General features: G+C 39.4%; 1 protein-coding gene across 5 annotated transcripts in view; it reads left to right on the top strand.

Moving 5' to 3' along the window:
* fbxo41 (F-box protein 41) overlaps positions 1 to 22,328 on the top strand; it is a 93,520-nt gene that overhangs the window by 65,972 nt on the left and 5,220 nt on the right. For all 5 annotated transcript variants that reach the window (XM_041785789.1, XM_041785788.1, XM_041785785.1 and 2 more), the window contains exons 7-14: positions 8,335 to 8,723; positions 16,630 to 16,868; positions 16,955 to 17,070; positions 18,067 to 18,219; positions 18,355 to 18,450; positions 18,558 to 18,676; positions 18,965 to 19,123; positions 19,461 to 19,576. In XM_041785789.1, coding sequence (XP_041641723.1) covers positions 8,335 to 8,723; positions 16,630 to 16,868; positions 16,955 to 17,070; positions 18,067 to 18,219; positions 18,355 to 18,450; positions 18,558 to 18,676; positions 18,965 to 19,123; positions 19,461 to 19,576 — 1,387 coding nt within the window. The remainder of the gene's footprint in view (positions 1 to 8,334; positions 8,724 to 16,629; positions 16,869 to 16,954; positions 17,071 to 18,066; positions 18,220 to 18,354; positions 18,451 to 18,557; positions 18,677 to 18,964; positions 19,124 to 19,460; positions 19,577 to 22,328) is intronic.

Below are 22,328 nucleotides of genomic sequence, written 5' to 3'. Positions count from 1 at the left end.
AGCTCATAACTGCCACATAGATTCAGTTTTAATTAAGAATCCTTTTACTTTTTGGAAGATTTTTCTGTTTGTACTTGGACAGAAGCAGCTTTTTCATATAGTCTGGGATTCTTGGCAGTCAAATAATTTTTTGCACCTCTCCTTTCTTACTGTTTGAGAGCATTTGTTGTTAAACACACTCTGTCACTTATTCTGAAACTTAATACAACCTTCTGAATCCTTCCTGATCTCCCTGTCTCTAGCCTGTGGACTTTTGGTTGCAGCATTTAAAAAAAAACACAACTCAGTTAAGTTTATGGTTGATACCCAATAGATTTTCTTTGACTTGAATTTAGATTTGCTGTACCACTGTGTCCCAAAAATGGGCAGCAATTTTGTCTCTCTCTCTCCAAAATGGGGTGCACCTGGTCAGCCAGGTGTTGTGAGGTTGTTCGATTAGTGCACCTGGTTGTGAGAGGCCTATAAATTTCGTAATTGACCAAGGAGCATGTCACTGAGAGAACCTCTTTGGTACTGCTGCCATGATGGCCAAACAAAAATCTGGAAAGGCTGCTCATTCAGAGCCTCAGGTCCATGCTCAAGCCATTGCCTTGTGCAAAGCAGGGAAAACTTGCAGGGAGGTAGCTCAGGACCTTGGCAGAAGCATACAATGGGTGAAGAAGTGGTGGCAGAGACACCAGAGTTCTGACTCCCTCGAAGACAAGCCCCGTGCAGGTCGCCCCTCAGTCCTGAGTTCAAGGGCCAAGGACGTCATCCGAAAGGCCAAGGAAAAGAGACACCAATCCTGCCGCAGACTCAGCCGAAGACTGAAGAAACTTGGGGAAGCAGTCTCTAAAAGCACCATCCATTGTTTTCTGATAGAGAAACTGGGTCTCAGAGCATACAAAAGACAAAGGATTACTCACTTTACCAAACTGCAAAAGAAGAAGCAGTTGGCTTTTGCAAAGAAGTATGCCAAAATGACTCCAAGAGACTGGGAAAACTGGGTTTTTTTCTGATGAGTGCCCACTTTACTTATTTCCAACTCCCAACAGCCAAAATGATCGCATCTACACTAATGATCGAAAGAAAGTGCCACCTTCTGAACAAGTCAAGTTCAGCACCCATTGCATGGTCTGGGGGGTGATGTCATCTTCAGGACTGTCTGAACTGCATGTTGTACCCCAGGGCACCACCATCAATGCTGAGTATTATGTAAAGAACATTCTCCAGCCAGTGCTACTTCCCACACTCACCAGAAAGAAGAAATCGGGCCCTGTCACTGCTAGGAAGATGTTCAACAGGCGTGGTCCTCATGCAAGATGGTGCCCCCGCACGTACTGCTCGTACAACTTAGCAGAGGTGTTCTGAGCAGCTTTCTGGCTTTCTGCGCAAAGAGGAATGGCCACCCAACTCCCCGGACCTCAACCCGATTGAAAACTGCTGGGGTATCCTGAAGAGTCGGGTCTTCCATAGCCCACCCCCTACCACCATGAAGCAGCTCAATGCAAGGGCTGTGCGGGAGTGGGGCAACATTGAGCCTTTCGTTCAAAAGAGCATTCTATGTCCGACAGGCTGAGGGCAGTAATTAAGATGCGGGGGGGATACACCGGCTTTTGAATAAATGCATTCTGTTGAATATTCACAATTTCAGTTGACATTTTCTGTGGTGCATGAACTTTTGGGACACAGTGTAGTGACTATGTAATGCATAGTGACTGCCCTTGGTTGAAACCCAGCTACTACAACTGAATTTTTCTCATGGCTGTGCTAGAGGCAGATAGTGCAGCTTAAGTCATCAAACTCTAAAAATGCTATTCCACCTGACTCACACTCGGCATCAGCTATCTCAGCAGTCCCTGCCTCAAACAGTTCAAACTGGAAAGCCATGGTCTTGGTCTACAGAATGAGGAGAGAAGCGTTCTTCTTTAAACAGCAGCAGCATGTTGCACCAGCTGTGTGTAAGTTCTGTTTTAAGTTATGGCATCAAGTCCACACCAAACCCTACGCAGAAACTACTTGAGCTGTAACTTAAGTTTGGCCATTGTTTGGTTGCACCACAGAGATGTAAGGTTGATCTTAACTAGTAGAACTTTATGCTCAAACTAACTGAAATCTTGTCATAGATATGACATTTTCACTTGACTTAGACAATCATTGACAGCAGAGGACAGTAGATAAAATCATGAAGAGGGATGAGAGAGCTGGGTGCCACAGGCTGGATTTGAACCCAGGCCGACCGCATACATGGGATGTGCCTTAAACCAACAGGCCACCTGCGCCCCAAAGATCGAAATTTTTGATTGAGATTAATCACACCCTTTCTATCCTATTTGAAAATTGCTCTGTTTTGCATTTAAATCTCTTTTGTGTCATTTTAGATTTTTCTGCTCTCTTAAACTAACTTCCAGTTTGGTACTAGCTTTTAGGTAGATTGAAGATCATCACATGGACTTAACTACAGAAAAAGGATCTTGTTATATACTGTAAAGGAAACACTTGAACAGTAGAAAGTAAATGCTTGATAACACATGATTTAGCTGACTCCTGACTCGTGCACTGAGCTGTCTGTACATTTTTTAAACTGAAATGAGACATTGAAGAGCAGTGGTGAACTTATTTTACACCAATATGCCTGCACAGAGACATTGCAGTAGTTTAACTGAAGTTTGTTTAAGGCAAAAATAAAGTTTGTGATTAATCTTGATGAATAAAATATTAGTGCACTTATTGTGGATAGTTAATTCTTGAGTAATGAAATTAATCTTGACAGCCCTAATAGCCATATAATATAAGCATATTCTAAGGTGCTGATTTTACCCATCCAGCTTTACTTTGATGCCATGAAATTATGATAACATTTATGGTGGAAACAGGATAATATTTACATCTAAAAGTGTACTTAACATTCAAGGATCCACTTTCCCCCCTGATATTGCACCCCCCCACCCCTTTTTTAAAAGAAAAATAAGATCCTGCGCATTGAATCGTTGGTAATTCCTGCATCTTAGGACAAATGTGCATCGATGATGTATTAGCTATGCTTAAAAACTGCCGTTCCAGGATCCTGCCATGGCTTTGAAAAACAGCAAGGGCCAGTATGAAATTACAACACTGACACTGAGTGGTGCGATCATCAATAACACAAGACATTCAACAGTGGACATCAGAGATTATCTCTGCTCATGAGAAAGGAAAGTACAGTTGATGAGGGAAAACACACTGCTGACACCAATTTGCAGGTAAAATCCTCAGTTCCTCGTCAACCTTCGAGCCTTCCCACCTTTCCAAACTATCACCATGACAGCCATATTTTTAGAGGACTTTACACCTAGTAGGAGGCTGATGTAAAATTTGAATTACAACTTAAGCCCAAGTTGAAACTATCTCAGCTGGTGCAACACCTTAAATATTAGTAGAGCATAAAATCCATCATAATTAGGAACACATGTTCAAATTATGCTATGTTTGAACTTTCAACAACTGGTGCAAGCCGTAGCCTTTCTCCAGCAAAAGTTCCAGTGGTGTTTCTTGATGCACTTCAGAGGAAACTCTGGGGTTAGTTGCCCTTAAAGAATAAACAGAATAACTAGATTACTTTAGAAATCAAACAATATTGATGTCTAATGGCTCTGTGATGGCTCTGTGTCTACGGCCTCTATTTCCTCCATTGTATTCATTTCAAGGTAAAACCCCTGTAGTCCAGCATTTTCAGCATTAGATATCCTGAACCCCCACAGCATCGGCTGTTTTTGTTGCATTCACAGCACTGTCACTTGAAGAAAGCTCAACTTTTGGAATAGAACCCCGCTTGTCAAATTCACTTATCCTTTCGTGACCAATCAAAATCAAGAGGAGGCGGGACTTATGATGCCAGCTTTGACAATAACATTGGAGGCAGGGAAAATGATCTGACTTGTTTTATGATGGTTGGAATTTCCAGCTTTAAACCTTCTGCAAATGCCAGAAGGTCATTGACATTTGTCATGTTTTTTAGTTTTCCTGGTAATTTTTCCCTTAAATTGAGTAAATATTCAGCGCTTTTTAACAGCAAGCACAGAGGAGAGCTCTAAACCAGAGGTTGTGGATGCTGCCAGTTTTTAACTTCTGTTTTGATTAGTAATCCTTCAAAAGTTTTGAGGAAATTACCCAAAATATGTTCATTTCAGATTCTTAAATGTGAAGGTTTGTTGCTTCAGACTCAATGTCTTGAATTTTTTCACGCTAAGCAATTGAATGAATATTTCTATAAACTGTAGGGAGGACAAAATAAGCTCGCTGTACACATAGCTTTGTGTTTCAAGGTCTTTTGATAGCCATTTTTTTACTGTTTTGTAGTTTTTCTATCGTAAACAAAGTACTTGAATGTCCTTCTCCACACTTAGACATCCACATTACGCTCTTCATATGTGTTATAGTAGTGATAACTGTGACATATCATGGAAAAGATCCCAGTTTTGAGTCAGACTCTGATCAGCAGCAGTGAGCTGCAGGTTTTCCGTCTCTCCTGCGGTGTGACTGAAGTATTTCTGGCTCTCTGCTGGAGATTTTCAGACACATGGCACACATCTCAGACTCCAACTCCACCGTCACTTCCAGTTGGTGTGTGAATATGTCTCCTACTGTGACGTCACGTCAAACCTGTCTGGCCTTCCCCGTTGAATCACTGAAGCTGTGACACAAACTCACACATGGTGACCGTTGAAGCCGTCTGTCTGTAGTTATTGATAGATCTTCATCAGTAATCAACACTTACAACAACATGTTGCTAAGGTCATAATCTTAAGTAGGTTAAAGGTTTTTTTTTCCTGCTTTTGTGGAAATATGGCACTGACAAGAGTTACACCAGAAGAAGTATTTAAAATGAAACATCAGCATCAGTACTGGTAATCCTGTAATTACTGATACCTGCAGTTTATGACCAATATCTTATCTGGTAGTTTTTTGTCACATAAATATCACCAAGAAAATAAACATGTACAGCCTTTATCTGGGCATAACACCGCAGTAAATGCTTCATTTATTTATTTTTTAAGATCAAAACCATCCGTGATCAATCAATAAAAGTATCGGGTCCACTCACTCTGCATTACCTCTACTGTTATAGAGCCTATAAAAAGTATTCACCCCTTTGAATGTTTTACACTTTTATTGATTTTATAAATCAATCATCAATTATCATCAAAACCAACATAATTTTTTGCTTTTTGACAAAAAAATATAAAAAACTTCTTAAATGTCAAAGTGAAACCAGATTTCTACAAAGTAATGTCAATTAATTAAAAATATGTAATGTAAAACAAGTGACTGCATAAATACTCGCCCTTTCTAAGTCAGTATTTAGTAGATGCACCTTTGACTGCAGTTACTATTATTCAGTTGTTTTCATTGTTTTGAACAGAACATCAAAAGGTATTGCAACCTCCCCCTCTCCAAAGACTTGCCAACAAAAGGAGGAAAATAAATACTTAAAATAAAACTATAAAAAATCCCATGAAAAAATAAAAAATAGTTACAATAAAATGGTGTAAAACAAAACAGGGCAATAAATAAGGCAATAGTTACACAAAACGTCCATAATAGGCAGCAGAAGGCACTAAATAATATTTCTTTTAATGTACACATTATCATAGTAGTCCAGGGATGACTGCCATATTTTGTAGAATTCATCAACCAAGCCTTGAGTTGTATATCTAATCTTTTCCAGCTTTAGATGAACCATAATATCATTGACCCATTGACTACACAGAGGTGGCAGGTTGGACTTCCTGTTAAACAAGATGAGGCATCTTGCGAGCAGGGATGAGAACTCCAAAGCTCGGAATTGAGCTCGTGAAACACCCAGATCTTTCTGAGCCACACCAAATATTTTGGCTGCAATCACAGCACTGAGTCTGTGTGGATAGGGTCTCAATCAGGCCTGCACATCTGGACCGTGCAATTTTACTCCATTCTTCTTTGCAACACTGCTCAAGCTCTGTCAGGCTGCAGGATGGTTAAGGCATGATCAGCTCCTCTCAAGTCCAGCCACAGATTCTATATTGGACTGAGGTCTGGGCTTTGACTCGGCCACTCTAGATCATTCACCTTGTCATCTTTAAACCATTTCTGTGTCGCCTTCTCTGTGTGCTTCTGGTAATTATCTTGGTGGAAAATAAATCTTCTCCCAAGTCGTAGTTCTCTTGATGACTGAATCAGATTGGTTTTCCTGTATTGAACTGCATTCACTTTACTCTCAGCCTTTGTAAACCTACCAGGGCCGGCTGCAGAGAAGCTTTTCCACAGGTGTCTTTATACAATCACATGAGCAGCATGTGATTGTATAAAGACAGCTGTGGAAAAGCATCTCTGCAGGTGTCTTTATACAATCACATGAGCAGCATGAAAAAAGAGACAAAGAAAAGCAAAGTCCCATTAGTTTAATTCTATTTTTTAATCAAACTACAATCTGCACTTTATATGAAAGCTCTGATTCTAGCTTTTATAGCTTCATATCATACCCACAGACCTGCTTTTATCTTTCCTGTATTTGCCTTGTGTTGATATTCCTGTGTGTGAAATATGTAAATAAGCAGATAAACAACTGCAATCTGCACATCAGGGAACTCCTGAATCAACAAAACAGCTCATCATTATCCGCCCTTCTGGATCAACTTCTATCATTACCTCTTGTTAAGATTTTAATGCTGACTATATTAAACAGCAGGCTGCTGCTTTACAGCAATATCACAACACTGCTAAACCACAGGCCTGTTTCTGTTTAACATAAAGGATACTATAACCTGCTAAGCAATGACAAATACTACAAACAGCACTAACGCTGACTCTTTCTGTTCCTCACATGATGAATGCTAAAGCTTCCACTCTTCATTTTACGCTGAGAGAAAGAAGAAGGAGAGCTGATTAGGAAGAAATGGAAAACAGGAAAGAGAAATGGCCTACTTTTCCAGAGGCTGATATTTGGATCTGCTCATTACATGTACAGGATGGGGGGTTATTTTTAAGTACAGCAGATGTACAAAAGCTGCCCTTGTTCTGCTGTAAACCCTCTGAGATGCAGCAGTTTGTTGTGGGTCATACAAACAGTTCATGTTTGTGGTTATATTGGTTTGTAAAGTGCTTCTGCTAAAGTCAGTCTAAATAGGCATACTGTGGTTGTCTTTAGTGGACCTCTAAAGATGCGTACTTCACTGAAGCCTTCGTTAAAACAAATAAGCAGAGCAAAGAAAAAGGTTTCTGGAGGATTAGGAGCATGGGTATTGCTAATCAATACCAGCAGATCAATATCAATATCATGAGGCTAAGTGACAATTAATGGGCTGTAAGAGCTGGTTAGCATATATTAGCATGTAATAAGACCAAATACAAGCAGAAACAGCCCCTCTGTAGCTTTGTCTTCTCTGAGGTTTTCAAATTAGATTTGCCATGTTGGAACCATACTAGTATTGGAAAAAGTGACAATGAAAAATCTTTCTTTGTTGTAGTGTTGTAATATTATTTATTTATTCATTAAAATGTATTTATCCAGGAACGCCACATTGAGATCAAGAATCTCATTTACAAGACTGCCCTGACAACAACAGCACATTTATATCAACTATGTATGACATTGATTTTCTTCCATATGTGCCTTTATCTTTAAAATAAAGTACATGAGTACAGACTTACCAGGAACTTTTAAAACATTTTACTTGTAACTCTGAAGTTATCTATTATTCAACAAGCTGGAACAATAACCCATACCTGCCATTATATCATACATCTTGAGGACAATACTTAATCAGATACATGGAGTCCAATTGTGGAGGACAAATTTGTTCTTACTAACAGATTTTTTGTCTTTGTCTAGATACAAAATGAGGCTCAAAAATGCTTTGATGTCAGCAAGATTTCATTGTGAATAGTTCCACTGCATTCAGAAAGTAGTCAGACCTTGCTCAATTTTTTGTTGCAGCCTGAAGCTACAGTCAAAGAAAAAACTTTTCTTCTCTCAATAATCTACACTCAGTACCCCATCATGACAAAATTTTCAAAAAGAATTGCAACTTGATTAAAAATGAAAACCTGAAATAAGTATTCCAAACCTGTGCACAAACACTTGAAATTTTGCTCAGGTTTTTCCCATTTCTCCGGATCTTTCCTGAAATGTTTCTACATCTTGATTGGAGTCCTCATAAATTAAACTGATTGGACATGATTTCTAAAGAAGGCCTCACAGCTGTCAATGCATATCAGAGGAAAAACCAAGCCATAAGCTCAAAGGAACTTTAATGAGATGTATTTGTGCACTATTTGATTCTCTTCAAACAAACCCAAACAGTCATCTTTACGTCCGATTTCTTTTCTTTTTCACAGAGCATCTGGGAGGATCAAGTCAGTGTCGCAGGGCTCTGGAGGATACGACAGTGACAGCGTGGAGATGCATCCCATGGAGGAGTGTCCTGAGGCTCAGTACTACCACATGCAGTGCCGGCTGGGTGAGGGCGGGTACGAGCGCTCTCCTGGGTGCGGCGGCGGTGGGTCAAGGAATTGGGGTCTTCGTAAACAGGCCATCCAGAACTGGCAGCGGCGACCTTACAGGAACAGCACAGAGGGAGAGGAAGGAGACGTGTCGGACGTGGGCTCCAGGACCACCGAGTCCGAGGTGGAGATGTGGGAACAGGAGAGGAGAGCCGTGGCTGAGGTGCAGCAGTCTGCAGCTCCGTATCCTCAGCAGGGCAGGGCAGGATATCGCCCAAGCACAGGTGAGCTTTATGCATCTACTCTCACTACATTTTCAGACTCATGAGAGCCAGGAATTCATTGTAATTCATTCCACTGGGGTATGGACTGGTGGGATCTGGGTCAGAGTGAATTTTGATGTTCCTGGGCCATATAAACTATCTTTTAGTGTATATGTATGGTAAACACTGAGAGTAGCAGCAGCATGTAGACACAACAATCCCAGCGCTTCATGAATAATGACTGAAACTCTAAACTTACTCAGTCAGGAACACAAACACAGACACGGATGTGTTTGGGAGGTTTCCCTCATGAAAAAAAGATGTGTCTGAACTTAGAATAGTGTAGTGTGCTTTAAAGCCTTTCAGGACAAGCCTGATTTAATCTTGGCTTGTATAAATAGATTTGAACTTCATGAGTTTAAAGGCCAGTGAGCAGCATTGTCAGCTTTAAAAATGTCAGTCAACACTCTTGAAATGGGATTTTAAAGCCTAATATAAGAGAAACTAAAACAAGGGGGGCCACATTACTTCACTCTCAGCAGTTTCACACTAATTCTAATAAACAAAAGAGCAGAATATATTTCATTCTGTTTAACATTTTTCATATTTCTATTTCCTCTCCGTCTCATGATTTATCCTTGTTTCATTTTGTATATAGGTCCTGAACCTGGTGTGTCTTTGGTTTCTGTCTGCACTGTGTAAAGATTACACCATGGAAGTTTCAGAATATGCATCATTTAAAAGAAAACATGTTGCGCAGTGTTCTGGCCCCGTTTCATAAGTCCTTGTACAGTATGTTTTTTGCAAAATATGCAGCTGTCTCCTCCTCTGCTGGATGTGTTTGCAATCAGGGTTAGGGTCCCGAAGGCTCCATGGGAATCAGGAAGTAGGGGACAGCTTTAAGAATGAATGTGAGAAAAAGAAAGTTAGTACTTTACAGCTCTAAATGGATCTCTATGCTGCAGTTATCATCAGAAAATTTCTCTATGCACTGAGTATGATATGTACACTTGACAACAATGGATTTTTACCACTGTTTATCTGATTTACATGGCATGGTAGCTATCAATATAAGTGATAATGTAACAGCCCTGAAATATGTGGCTAAAATAACCCAAATCGCCCCTTTGTGGCTGGTTGCAGAATAGGAAAGAGGGACTGAGTTCACTGCTAACGGCTAAAAATAAGGTATATTTCAAAGGAAACTGAAATCATGTAAATAGATCTTGTTGAAAATCTGACCCCCACAATGTCTGCTAAGAATAAATCTGGCCCTTGTGTAAAATAGTTGGTGATCCCTGTTCTAGTGTCTAGTGTTGTCTAGCCAGTTGAAGGGAGACAAGAGTCTAACTGAGCTCTTTTAACATACAAAAAATTCCTCATTTTGTCACAAATAGCCTTTAGATTGAAAAGCCTGCTGCCATTTCTCTGGAAGTATTTAGAAACGTTTTCGTTTTTTGCCTGAATATTTCACTACTTTCAGGAAACAAGAGTAACTTGAGAATGTTTTTATTTTTGTGCTTGGAACACATGGCAAAATCATAAACAGCACAAAACCATTCCCAGTTCCGACGTCTGACTTCCGAGGTAAATTGACTGATTGGCTGTTTCAGTGAAGTGCTGCTTCCTGATTTGATCCAGTCATGCTGTATGTCCAAGGCTTTAAATCTCAGCTGCTGCAGTGTGCTCACCCATTCACCAGCCACTGCCAACAAACCTGTGTTTTAAGTCAGAAGTTGAATTAACTGTGGTGTTCATTCCCAGATTTGGCTTCTACTGCTGGTTTGCCTGGGTGTGTAAAGAGTGGGGGCCATACATCATGCTATGTCTACGTTCTCTTAAATAACTGTAGGGGACATAAAAGTTTCACAGTACTGGAAAACTCCTGATACCGATATATCTGATTGGCTTATACTAGGCCTCCACTGGACAATGAAATTCTGCTTTGGGTTGCACCAGCTAAGCTTACATTCAGATGGGGCCTAGTTTGAATGTGAGGTGTAGCTTAAAACAGATTTAATGCTAACCTGACTTGCCAGATGGAATTGTTTCACAAATTCATCTGGCGTGTTAGATAGTGTGTCAACCCGTAGACGGCGTTTGGGAAAGGGCACAGCCTTTGAAAAAAAGAAACTTGGAGGGTGATTGGTTGAACGTTCTGTCTGTCGCATCTTTACAGGCCAATAAGATCAACAAAACACATGACGTCATAGCCCCTAACTGAGGTGCGCTGCTCCCGCCGAATTAACTACATAGATAGCTGCATGATGCAAACCATGGCGACTCTAGACATGTCAGTACACGACTTTTGTCGTTTTTGAATAGAAAACAACTCACTGCTGTTCTTTGTTCTTCTTTTAACGAAGAAATGCCATCAAGTTCTGATAAAACTAGCACTTTAGCAGCGTCCACACTAATCTCTTCCGCCATAATTGCACCAGCCTCTGCTCACTGCTTGCATACGTCACGACTCTGCCGCGCCCTAAAGTACTGCCCCTCGACGCTGATTGGTCCTGTCAGTTTCTAACCGGGCCCAAACGGTTCAGATGGGAGCTTTGCAAGATGGATTCACCAGTGAGAAACAAGGAAACTGAGTGACTGACTGAATTCACCTGCTTTGCAAGGTTAATTTTATGCACTATTGTGAGGTGTTGCACCAGCTGTGATAGTTTCTTCATAGGCTTTAGTTACAACTTGAATTTTTCCTTGACAATAGTTCAATTTTGGACGCTTTCTCCAGATTGTTTATCTTCTTATCTCGGTATAAGAAAACTTATTTCCCCATAATGATGAGTGCATATCTTGAGATTTTTAGAAAACAGCATAAGTTAACATGCTATCATGGGTAATAGAGATACCAAAGTGTTTTTTTAACATTTTTTGTCCCATGTCAGGTGCAAATTGTATCAGTTTTAAATAAATACATTAAAGGAATGCAACTTTTTTTTAAAAATCTGGACCAGATCTCCCCTTCAAGAGGTTTTGGTGGGTCTTGAGCTTAGTATGTGATATTTCTGTTTGCAGTAGACATATTTGTATTTCAGAGTTGTCTTCCTACCATCTCATTTCTTCGTCTCATGCTGAGCTCTGTATCTACAAGAGAGCCAGCTCAGACAGTCAATCATGCCTCCACATTCCTCCAGATCCACCACAGATTGTACATCTCTCTGCTCACTCCCCACTCTGCCAAGATCCTCAAACTCACACTGATGCTGCCCTCCATCTTCCTCCACCTGCTGTCGGCTCTTTACTATAAAACAGGTGGACTGAAGCCGTCAGTTAGGGAGTAAAACTGGGCCAGAGCCGTGTGACAAATGTGTACAAACTGCTCTGACTGCCCCATTAACTCAAAGATTTGTCTCACGTAACACTCAACATGTTACTGGCATGCTGCTGCTTTGACGTAATTGTCCTTATTGGGAGAGAGTCTCTGCCAGCTCGCATCAGATGGTATGGATGTACAAGCACGCAGTTTTTTCTCAGCATGTAACACACAGCTTTTCTTTTTAGTTCATTTGGTGGTGTTGAGCGTAGGTGGTGTGTGTCAAAAAGAGAGAGAAAGAAAAGAGGAAGAGAGAGTGAGAGGGTAAGTTCTGGTTCATAGCCCAGATGGCTTCAAACAGACTTTTTCCCAACGCCAAACATGAGATGAATCATGTAAGACAAATCTCTCTCTGAAATATATGACAAACTTGTATTGCAGGGAAAATATTAGCCAACAGATTGCTATATTAAGAATAAGAAGAGTGGCATAGGGAAAGAAATTATGTAATGGCATGTGAGATCAAGTTAACCCTGCCCAAAGCTCCAAACAGGTGTTTTTTTCAGTGGTAATGAAACAGACTGAAAATTAAGTCTGCTTAAGCCGCAAAAGAGACACCTCTCACAAGCAGAGAATCTAGAGAATAGAGGGCTTGCCTATTTTTTCTGTGCGCTGTGGACACTTCTCAGCCAGAATAGACTGGAAATTGGTAGAGACTCATATTAACCTTGTTTTAGCAGATATGCACGTCCACTTAGAATCTGTTTCTCGGTGACCCTAATGAAGGCCATAAGCCAAAGCACGTCTGTTTAATAAAGTTGTTCCCTAACCTTCAGTTATTAGTGAAGCTTTGCATCTCCACTCTGGTAGAATAAGAGTAAGCTAATTGCAGCACAAGTACATTTCCGGTTTGAGCTTTTGAAAAAAAAAAAAGAAAAAAAAGGGTTTAGCATTTCATCTGGGAAACTTCCTTTATTTATACAGAATGTTTTTATTCTGAATTTTTCCCGGCATGGTATGGCTTAGTCTGAATCAAGTCACTTGTAGGAAGGTGTATTGAAGTAAAACTTTAGTAGAAAGACAGGGTTATAAGAGCTGAGAGACGCAGCCAATATGCAGCAAACTTGGACCTGATATGAAAGCCAGCCAGCAGCCAGTCTGAAATAATACTGATTTGTTGTTTGATTGTTTTGTAGGAGTAGGAGTCAGAAAACACAAGTAATAGCACGGTAGCACGGTACCAAAACGGCTTGTTTTTAAATATTCATAGAATGAAATGTTGACTCTTACAAGACAGCAGGATGAGGTTGAGGAACATGTAAAGAACAATTTCAGCTAAGAGATAAGAGGTATACGCTTTGTCCACAGGGGGCGCCAAAATCAACACAATCCAAGATTCCCCCCCATGAGCTTTAAATGCATACTATGTAAATTTGGCCACCAGGGGGCTCTCACTCAAAATGATAACCAAAGAAGATGCCTTCAGTTGTTTTATGTCTTCAGTTCTTTCCATTTCTGTTCAATTGACACAACTAAAATCTGAGAAACTGAGAGGAGAAATCACTCACATTTTCAATCTATCATTCCAAATCGGGCAATTTCCACATAAATAAAACTAGCAAAAGTAACACCGCTGTACAAAACCGGGGATCGTCACCACTTCACAAATTACAGGCCTATTTTTCTTCTTCCTCCATTCTCAAAAATTCTAGAAAAACTTTTAAACAACAGATTAGACAGTTTCAGAGAAAAACACAACTTACTCAGCAACAGTCAATATGGATACAGATCAAACCACTCAGCATCACTCGCTTTAAAAGAACTCATAGAAACTATTATAGACTCCGTAGATAAAAAGCAATATGCAGCAGGAGTATTCATTGAACTAAAGAAAGCGTTTGATACCATTAACCACGATGTACTGATTTACAAATTAGAACAGTACGGGATCAGGCGGGTAGTTTTGAATTGGGTGAAAAGTTATTTAGGAAACAGGCAGCAGTAGAAGATGGGAGACTGTTCAGCAAAATGTCTGGATATTGTGTGTGGTGTCCCTCAGGGTTCAGCGTTGGGACCAAAACTATTTGTCCTATATATTAATAATATTTGTAAAGTGTCTAGTTTAGTTACATGTATATTATTTGCTGATGACACAGTTTTTTCTTTCTGGTGAGAATTTGCAGCAACTTTTGGATGTCATCACTTCAGAATTAAGTAAAATAAAAATATGATTTGACAAAAAGAAATTATTACTAAATCTGAACAAAAACCAAAACCATGTTATTTGAAAACTGTCAAACACACAGCCAAATACAGGTACAAATAGATGGTGTAAACATTGAAAGAGTAAATGAAAATAAATTCCTGAGAGTGATAATAGATGACAAAATTTGCTGGAAACCTTACATTAAACATGTCAAATCCAAACTGTCTAGCAGCATTTCAGACCTGGCTAAAGCAAAGCATGTTCTAGATCAAAAATCACTCTACATTCTGTATAACTCACTGATTCTGCCTTATTTAGAATACTGTACAGAGGAATGGGGAAACACATACAAAGCTGCACTTCAGTCACTTTACATACTGCAGAAAAGAGCAATGAGAATTATTCACAATATTGATTATGGGGCACACACCAATGAGTTATTTTTTAAATCCAAAACTCTAAAAATTTTTTGACTTGTTGGAGCATAAAACAGCTCAAGTGTTATATAAAGTAAGGAATTATCTGTTACCAAAAATATTCAGAGAATGTTTCATGAAAGAGAGGGAGGTTATAATTTAAGAGGGAAATCAAATTTAAAGGTTTGCAGTGTTCGCACAACAAAGAAAAGTTTCTGTATCACCTTTTGTGGAGTAAAACTGTGGAACAGACTGAGTATAGAAATAAAAAACATTTTGAGCATAATTCTGTTTAAAAAGAGACATAAAGAAATTATTCTCCAGAGGTATGTTGATAAATAATTACCACGAGGTGCTTGCTTGTTATTTGGATTAAAATAATGCTGGATATGGTACATTAATTTGTAAAGGCGATATAAAAAATGTAAAAACAGTTATAGTATGTTTTCTGTATGAGTAATACATTGTTTATTCACATTAAAGGTTTCAAAATTGTTGGTAAATTTGAGACAGTGTTATGATTTCAATTAGAAAGTATATTAAAGTTTAAAGGGGTAGGATTAGATAAGTTTATACTTCTTCCTACTCCTTTTTGCTCATGTAAACTGAGATGCTTAAGAATTTGCAGATGCAAGTTACTGTTGTTTTGATTTCTTGATGTTCACTTATTTTTATTTTTTGACTGTTTTTAAGTTTTCATTTACATGATCGAAATAAAGATATCAATCAATGAAAAAGGAACTGGCGTAAATGGATAGAAGAAACAGATGAAATGAAATCAAATAGAATAAATTTAAGAATGTTTAAATCTCTCTTGTTCTATCTTTACCTCTTAACCCCTTTTTTGTCTTTAATTTGTTCTTTAAAAAGCAAATAAATATGGCAGGATGAAAGGAATGATAAAATTTGACAACTTGTATGTAAAAGCCTGCTGCTCTTCCCACCTCCATTGCTCACTTCTTGTTTCTAATTGGCAACTCTGTTCAATAAAAACTCCACCATATGTTGCTTTTTCCCTCCTGCAGTCCTGAACAATAACTCCCTAGGCCTTTGTCTCTGCTCGTCCTCTATAGGACCTCACACATAGACATGGACAATTGACAGACATAATTAGCCATGCTATTTTGCCTACTTTGCACTTTTTTAAAGATTGTTTTATGTATCTATTTATTGTCTCGTGTATTGTGTAATTGTTTTAATTATAATGAAATACATGAAAAATAATTTCTCATTTAGAAGTTCTCATTGTCTTTTGCTCAATAATAATATTGTTAGTGGTTCTGAATGTAAGCAGTCTTTAGCCTATCTTAGTCCTGGCATCTTTATATTTTCTCAAATCAATTCACCCAACATTCACTCACCAATATAAAAATTAAGTCAGAATAACAAAATGTTTTGTCAGCACAAAATAAACTATGCATATGCACAATTTTGTCTCACCTGATACCACCCCACTTTTTCATTTAAACAGTTAGAAAGATTTACATGAAAAAAGAAAATAAAAACCAGAACAAACTCATGGAAAAGGGACTGGATAAATACCAAATACAGTCTAATAAATATTCACACATGCATCTCTCTTTAAGCTTACACCATGCTCTTTGAATAGACACAAATTCCTGCCTGAGGACCTTGGAATAATTGCAGTATGATGAATTTAAAGTAACAGATCTAATCTGTTGAGATGAAAGCTTAAAGTAGTGAGCAGATCTTAAGATCTCTGAAACACCCATCCAGTTTTAGGACTTTAAAGAGGGTACTTTATATTCTTTTTTTAATATTTTTGTTAAGAGAAGCTGCTGAATTCTGTTTAATGCATGCAAGTTAGTTGACCATTGCAGCAGACTAAAGGAAGAAAGAGACATGGAGGATGTTTTTTTTTTTTTCTAAAATACAAAAAGATAAAGCGATGGCAAAAATAAGATGTGACAACTTTTCTAAGTAAAACTTAATTGAGAAGGAAATAAAAAGTATCACTCATGTGGAATTCCTGCTCAACAGAGGCATTAAAGAGGGTTAAAGGCTGTTTCTTTCCTCTCACAGGTCGGTCTGATGGAGTTTACAACAAGCCGTGCCGTCATGAAAAGAGCCTGTCCAAATCTAACGAGGTGATCAGTCCAGAGATCTTGAAGATGCGAGCAGCCCTCTTCTGTATCTTTACATACCTGGACACTAAAACTCTGCTGAAAGCTGCTGAGGTCTGCCGGGACTGGAAGTTTGTGGCCCGTCACCCTGCTGTGTGGACCAGAGTGTTGCTGGAGAACGCTCGCATCTCTTCCAAGGTTGAACATTTACATCTTGCATATCATCTTCTGCTATCTGCTCTGTATTATTATAGAGTTCACTGACATTTTTTGTTTCCCTTTAGTTCCTGAGCATATTGTCTCAGTGGTGCACTCAGACGCACTCACTCATTCTACAAAACCTCAAACCCAGACAGCGAGGCAAGAAGGAATCAAAGGAGGACTACCTTAAAAGCACACGGTGAGACGTGCACGCACAGACAGTGACAGCTGCACACTTTACACGCAGACACATTCACAAAAACATTACCGCACTCACTGTACTTAGAGTGTCATTTTGCTTTATAATCACAATGCTTTGCAGGTAATTAAACTAAGCTACTAAGCACTGTTTGATCATAATCAGCACGCTTTATGACAGTGTTCTTTTCCTTTTACATTGCAACAAGAAGACTAAGAGTTAAAAAAAGGATTTCTTTTGTAAAGCAACAGTACATCAAAGCTCAAGGCTGCTAAATTATGCTGCAAATGTACAGACATGCTGCTCCAGCCTACATTTCTGAACCACCAGAACACTTTGTTTTTTTCTAACACAGAGACCATAAGACATCTTTTTTTCAGTATGACTCGACTTAAAGATGAACTAAACCCTCTGACCACTTTTTTTCAGCTGATATGTCATGTATTTGTGGATTTTGTTGAGCTTTTGATCAGGTAGGGTCCAGATATTTACATTTGAGCACACAGTATTTAAATTCAACATATGCATAGTGACTGCCCTCTACAGGTTAAAACCAACAACCGACATTTTTCTACTTGCTGATCAGGAGGGAAGTGAGGTATGTGGTGCCAGCTTTCATCACCACAGACCACATTAGTGACCCTAATTGCCTAAATTGAGGGTTCACAGCAGGCTCCACCAATCAGAAATGTCGCTGTGATACTCTGGAATTGTGGGAAGTGTAGTGCTTTTCTCAGTATTGTAGATAAACCACTTTGGTCATGTATTTTAGAGTCTTACAAATGTATTCAATTTTTTTCTTTTCATAGGGATTCTTTTGATGCTGTTTTAATCTTTGTGAGGCCAGTGGTCTTCACGTTTGCATAAAGCTGCTCTATGAATAAAGCTTAGTTGAGTTGAGGTAACGGTGCACTTCTAAAGGAAAGGAGAATTACTTCCTCTGCTCTGCCTCGGTCTGACCGTGTCTGCTGATCTTTCCTCACTTTTCTGTCTAAGTGGCTGTCTGGAGGAAGGTCTGGAGGCGTTGTTAAAGGCCACAGGAAGTAACCTGCTGATCTTGAAGATTTCTCACTGCCCTAACCTGCTGACTGATCGCTCTCTCTGGTTGGCCAGCTGCTACTGCCGGGCTCTGCAGGCTGTGACCTACAGGTAGAGCAGAACACATAAAAACAAATGATTCTCTTCTTTTTCCCTCTCTGCCCTACTTAGGTATTAGAAACCTAGATTTATGGTGTATGCAGTGTCATTTGAACTTGATATAAAAATGATCATATTGTGTTTCAGGAGTGCCACGGATCCTGTTGGCCAGGAGGTGATCTGGGCCCTCGGTGCAGGTTGTCGAGACATCATCTCTCTACAAGTGGCGCCACTACATCCATGGTAATAAACAAAGAAATATTGTATGTACGTCTATGACTCTATAACATTTGTTGTGGAATCAGGATTGTGGTTTACTGAGTGATGTTGTTGATATTTGTATCCTTTAGCCAACAGCCTGCACGTTTCAGTAACAGATGCCTGCAGACGATTGGAAGATGTTGGCCGCACCTCCGAGCTCTGGGAGTGGGTGGGGCTGGATGTGGTATTCAGGGGCTGGCCTCACTAGGTAAAGGAACCTTTTTAAAGTTATGAGTGATTTTTACTTTAATCACATGGTCATTATTCATGTTTTTAAAGAATTATTTGACCTGTTTTCAAAATCCAAACACAAACTAAAATGGTGAAGCAGGTGGAATAATTGTTATATTAGAACAGAAACTGGGACAACACAGATATAAATGAGTCTTACTGTTCTACAGTGACCTCCTTTGTAATTATTTTGACTCTCACAAAAGTGTCCTTCCCTGTCCTTCTAATTTTCACTCACCCCCCTGATCCCCCCTCACCCCTCAAGCGAGGAACTGCATGCGTCTGCAGGTGTTGGAGTTGGATCATGTGAGTGAGATCAACCAGGAGGTGGCAGCAGAGGTTTGCAGAGAGGGACTGAAGGGACTGGAGATGCTGGTGCTCACCTCCACACCTGTTACTCCTAAAGCCCTGCTCCACTTTAACAGTGAGTTTATTCATGCTTCTGCTATAACATGATGTACTGTGAATAAGCAACAATGCATATTTTACAATAATTGTCTCACTATGATTCAATACTCTAAACCAGTCGCATTAAAGTTAAAGGTGCATGACAAGGAAAAATAATAATTTGTGTTACAGTTAAGGGTTATAGTGTGATGTAATTAGGTTAAGGTTATATTAGGGGGTGTGTAATTGCTTCTGCTTTTAAAGAATGCAATATTCAGAAAAATAACACAATTGTCTTTATTGAAAATTTAAATTTTTGTTTTCAGAACACTCATTTTTTTATGCTACCTACCTCACCCTTCTTACACTTGCAGGTGTTTGCCGCAACTTAAAGTCCATCGTGGTTCAAATTGGTATCGAGGACTACTTTGAGGACCCCAACAGCCCTGAAGCTCGAAAACTATTTGATGAGATGGTGAACAAGCTGCAGGTGAAAACATGTAACATCACACCAAACATAGAAACCCCTCAGAAATTGACACGCATCATGCCAGGATATTAACAAACATAATACTGTAGCAAGCAGGGCTTTTCGATTAAGAAATGCAGCAGAGCAGATTAACAGTAAACCCAACTCTTGCTTGCATTTTCATAGTCGGTGTCCATCCAGCCTTGCTGGTAGTGATGGGAATTTAGTCTCTTGCAAAGATCAGGATCATTTGGCTAAGCACCGTCATTTGATGACGTTTTGACTTTTATATGCCAAAAACAAAACACTGACTTTCAAACAGGAGTCGTCTGCTGTCATTTGCATTAAAGCATGTTTATGACCAAGAGAGAGAGAGTTTTGGACCATGTTTTGGACCAAGCTGTTCAGCTTGGTCCAAAACATTGTGCGTTTGAATTATGAAGCTCAGCGTTTGTTCATATGGGACGCCCAGCTGACGGCCAGCTGATCCCAATTATTCACTCCCAGCTCCCAAAGCCAATCACATCACTTTCTCTCAACACAGCGATCCATTTAAATATGTCATATTATTTTCTAATTCCTGCTTGCATTAATGCTGATGCACCACACTGCTACTGCTGGCAAAGCTTCACCTCCTTCACCCCAGCAACCTCTTTATAGCATACATCTTGTTGCACCCTCATATTCAGATTCAGATTCAGACGATTCATGATCAGATTCATTTGGATTAATTGCTTTTGAACAAATTTTATTGTACTCGTTACATATTATCATAAATGTATCTATGCATATGAGGGTTTCAAGCTATGGAAGCCTGGAAAGTCAAAGCATGCTGCTTGACTAACTGAGGACGCATCTTTAAAGAAGAACCTTCTCTGCCAAGTAAACCTGTATATCCATTTTGCAATAAAATAGTAATAGACGAGACTGTCCCTTTGCCATATGGGGAGTAAAGATTCTTTAACCAATCAAATGATTGCAGTGAGTCTAGCTCTTTTCTTTAGGATTGGACAGCTATGCTTCTGGCAGATTGTTTTGCATCCTACTTAAAGGACAGAATATTTTGTGTCAGTAGGTGAATTTAAATGTGAGCAGGCAAAAATTGTATCCAATGTCCCCCAAGGTTCAATCCTAGGCCTCTTCTGTTTAACATCTAGATGCTTTCACTTGCTGCAATTATAGAAACAACATAATAAATTACCATAACTATACAGATGACACACAACTCTAGGACTGATGTTCCAGCAGGACCTTGAAAAACTTGTCCATGCATTTTTGACTACTGTTATCATATCTTTGCTGTCTGCCTAGGGAGTCAATCAGAAAGCTACAGCTGATTCAAAACGCTGCTGCTCAGTCCCTCATTAAGACCAAGAGAGTGGATCTTATCACTCCTGTTTTAAGGTCTTTACTCTGGCTCCCTGTCCTCTGAGAATAGACTTTAAGATACACTGGTTAGCTTATAAAGCACTGAATGGTTTAGGCCCAAACTACATCAGAGATCTTCTAATACAGGATGAACCATCCAGACCTCTCAGGTTGTGTGGTGTCGTTTGGTACTCTGTGTCCAGAGAGGAAGAAACTCACCTGAATCAATGGCTTCTCTTTAAATGACAAATTTTGCGGGAATGTCCATCTTTAAATCAGCAGACCAACATCTGGTTTTGCACATCCAGGTTTTCAAAAGATATGAAAACATTTACAGATCTTCATTAATGCGTGATTCTTACCACTCAACTACTCAATTACCTACAGAACCACTTCATCAATTCAGTGTTGATTTTTGTCAGGGTTATAGCTACCAGAGGATTTAGATCTGTTAATGTAAATCTGCTTACTGTTTGTTGCTCTCTTGTGAATCTAGTTTCTATTTGCAGCTATAATGTTCTTGGAGTTTTTCCACCACTGTTTGCACATGACTAACAGCTCAGCCAATAGTTGTTTGGAGGATAGGAAGCATCTATTTTTAACCCAACTGCACACAGTTTAAACCATGACTAAATCCAACAAGACCCACTGTTGGCTGGTTGTGGATGCGCTGCAGCTAACTCTCTGTGAGAGGCTCGGGTCATTCAGCTAGGTGACCACACACTCACCAGGAGGCTGTAAAAACCCCAGGATGTATTTATGTTTTGTTTTTATGAGTCAGTTTACTGTGTGTGCTTCCTGGATGATACCTTCAAGATGGTGGTATTGCTCACAGCAGTTAGGTAACTTTTTCAAACAGCTATGTTTTATTTTTATCCCTTCTCTCTTTAAATGTGCTGTGAAAAGGAAGCCAAAACTCCCCTCTTGTGTTTAATCATGTCATAGAGTCATAGAGAAGAGTCATATTTTGGGACAGAAACCAGGTCTTTGGCTCCTTTTCCAGTGAGCCATTCCAGTGAGTTGGAATATTCAAAATGTTCACGATACATTCCTCCATGTAAGCGCTGGGGTCCAAGCCCTCTTCTTTCTCAGGCATACCTAGAATATGCATGCTGTTGCTCCAAAACCTCCACCTTGGTTGCAAGGAGTGTTCTTGTATTGTTTTTTTCTGTAACACCTTGTAGTTTGTTCATGTAGTCAGTGTTGATGGATATGTGTTGCTCAGGCTCTGTGATATAATGGCTGGATTCTATAACATCTAATGTTGCTGTCATTCAGCCTTTACCATCCAAATATTTGTATAGACTTTATTGTGTCCATGTAGAACTGGCATGTCATATTTCAGTATTATCTGCATTTCTGTCATGCCAACCACTCACTTCGTGGTCAGCCCTGACATGTTTTC

This window comes from Cheilinus undulatus, linkage group 4 (genome assembly GCF_018320785.1).
Source record: "Cheilinus undulatus linkage group 4, ASM1832078v1, whole genome shotgun sequence".
Lineage (NCBI taxonomy): Eukaryota > Metazoa > Chordata > Actinopteri > Labriformes > Labridae > Cheilinus > Cheilinus undulatus.
Note: the sequence above shows the minus strand (reverse complement) of the source record. Positions and strands in the feature narration are given on the sequence as shown.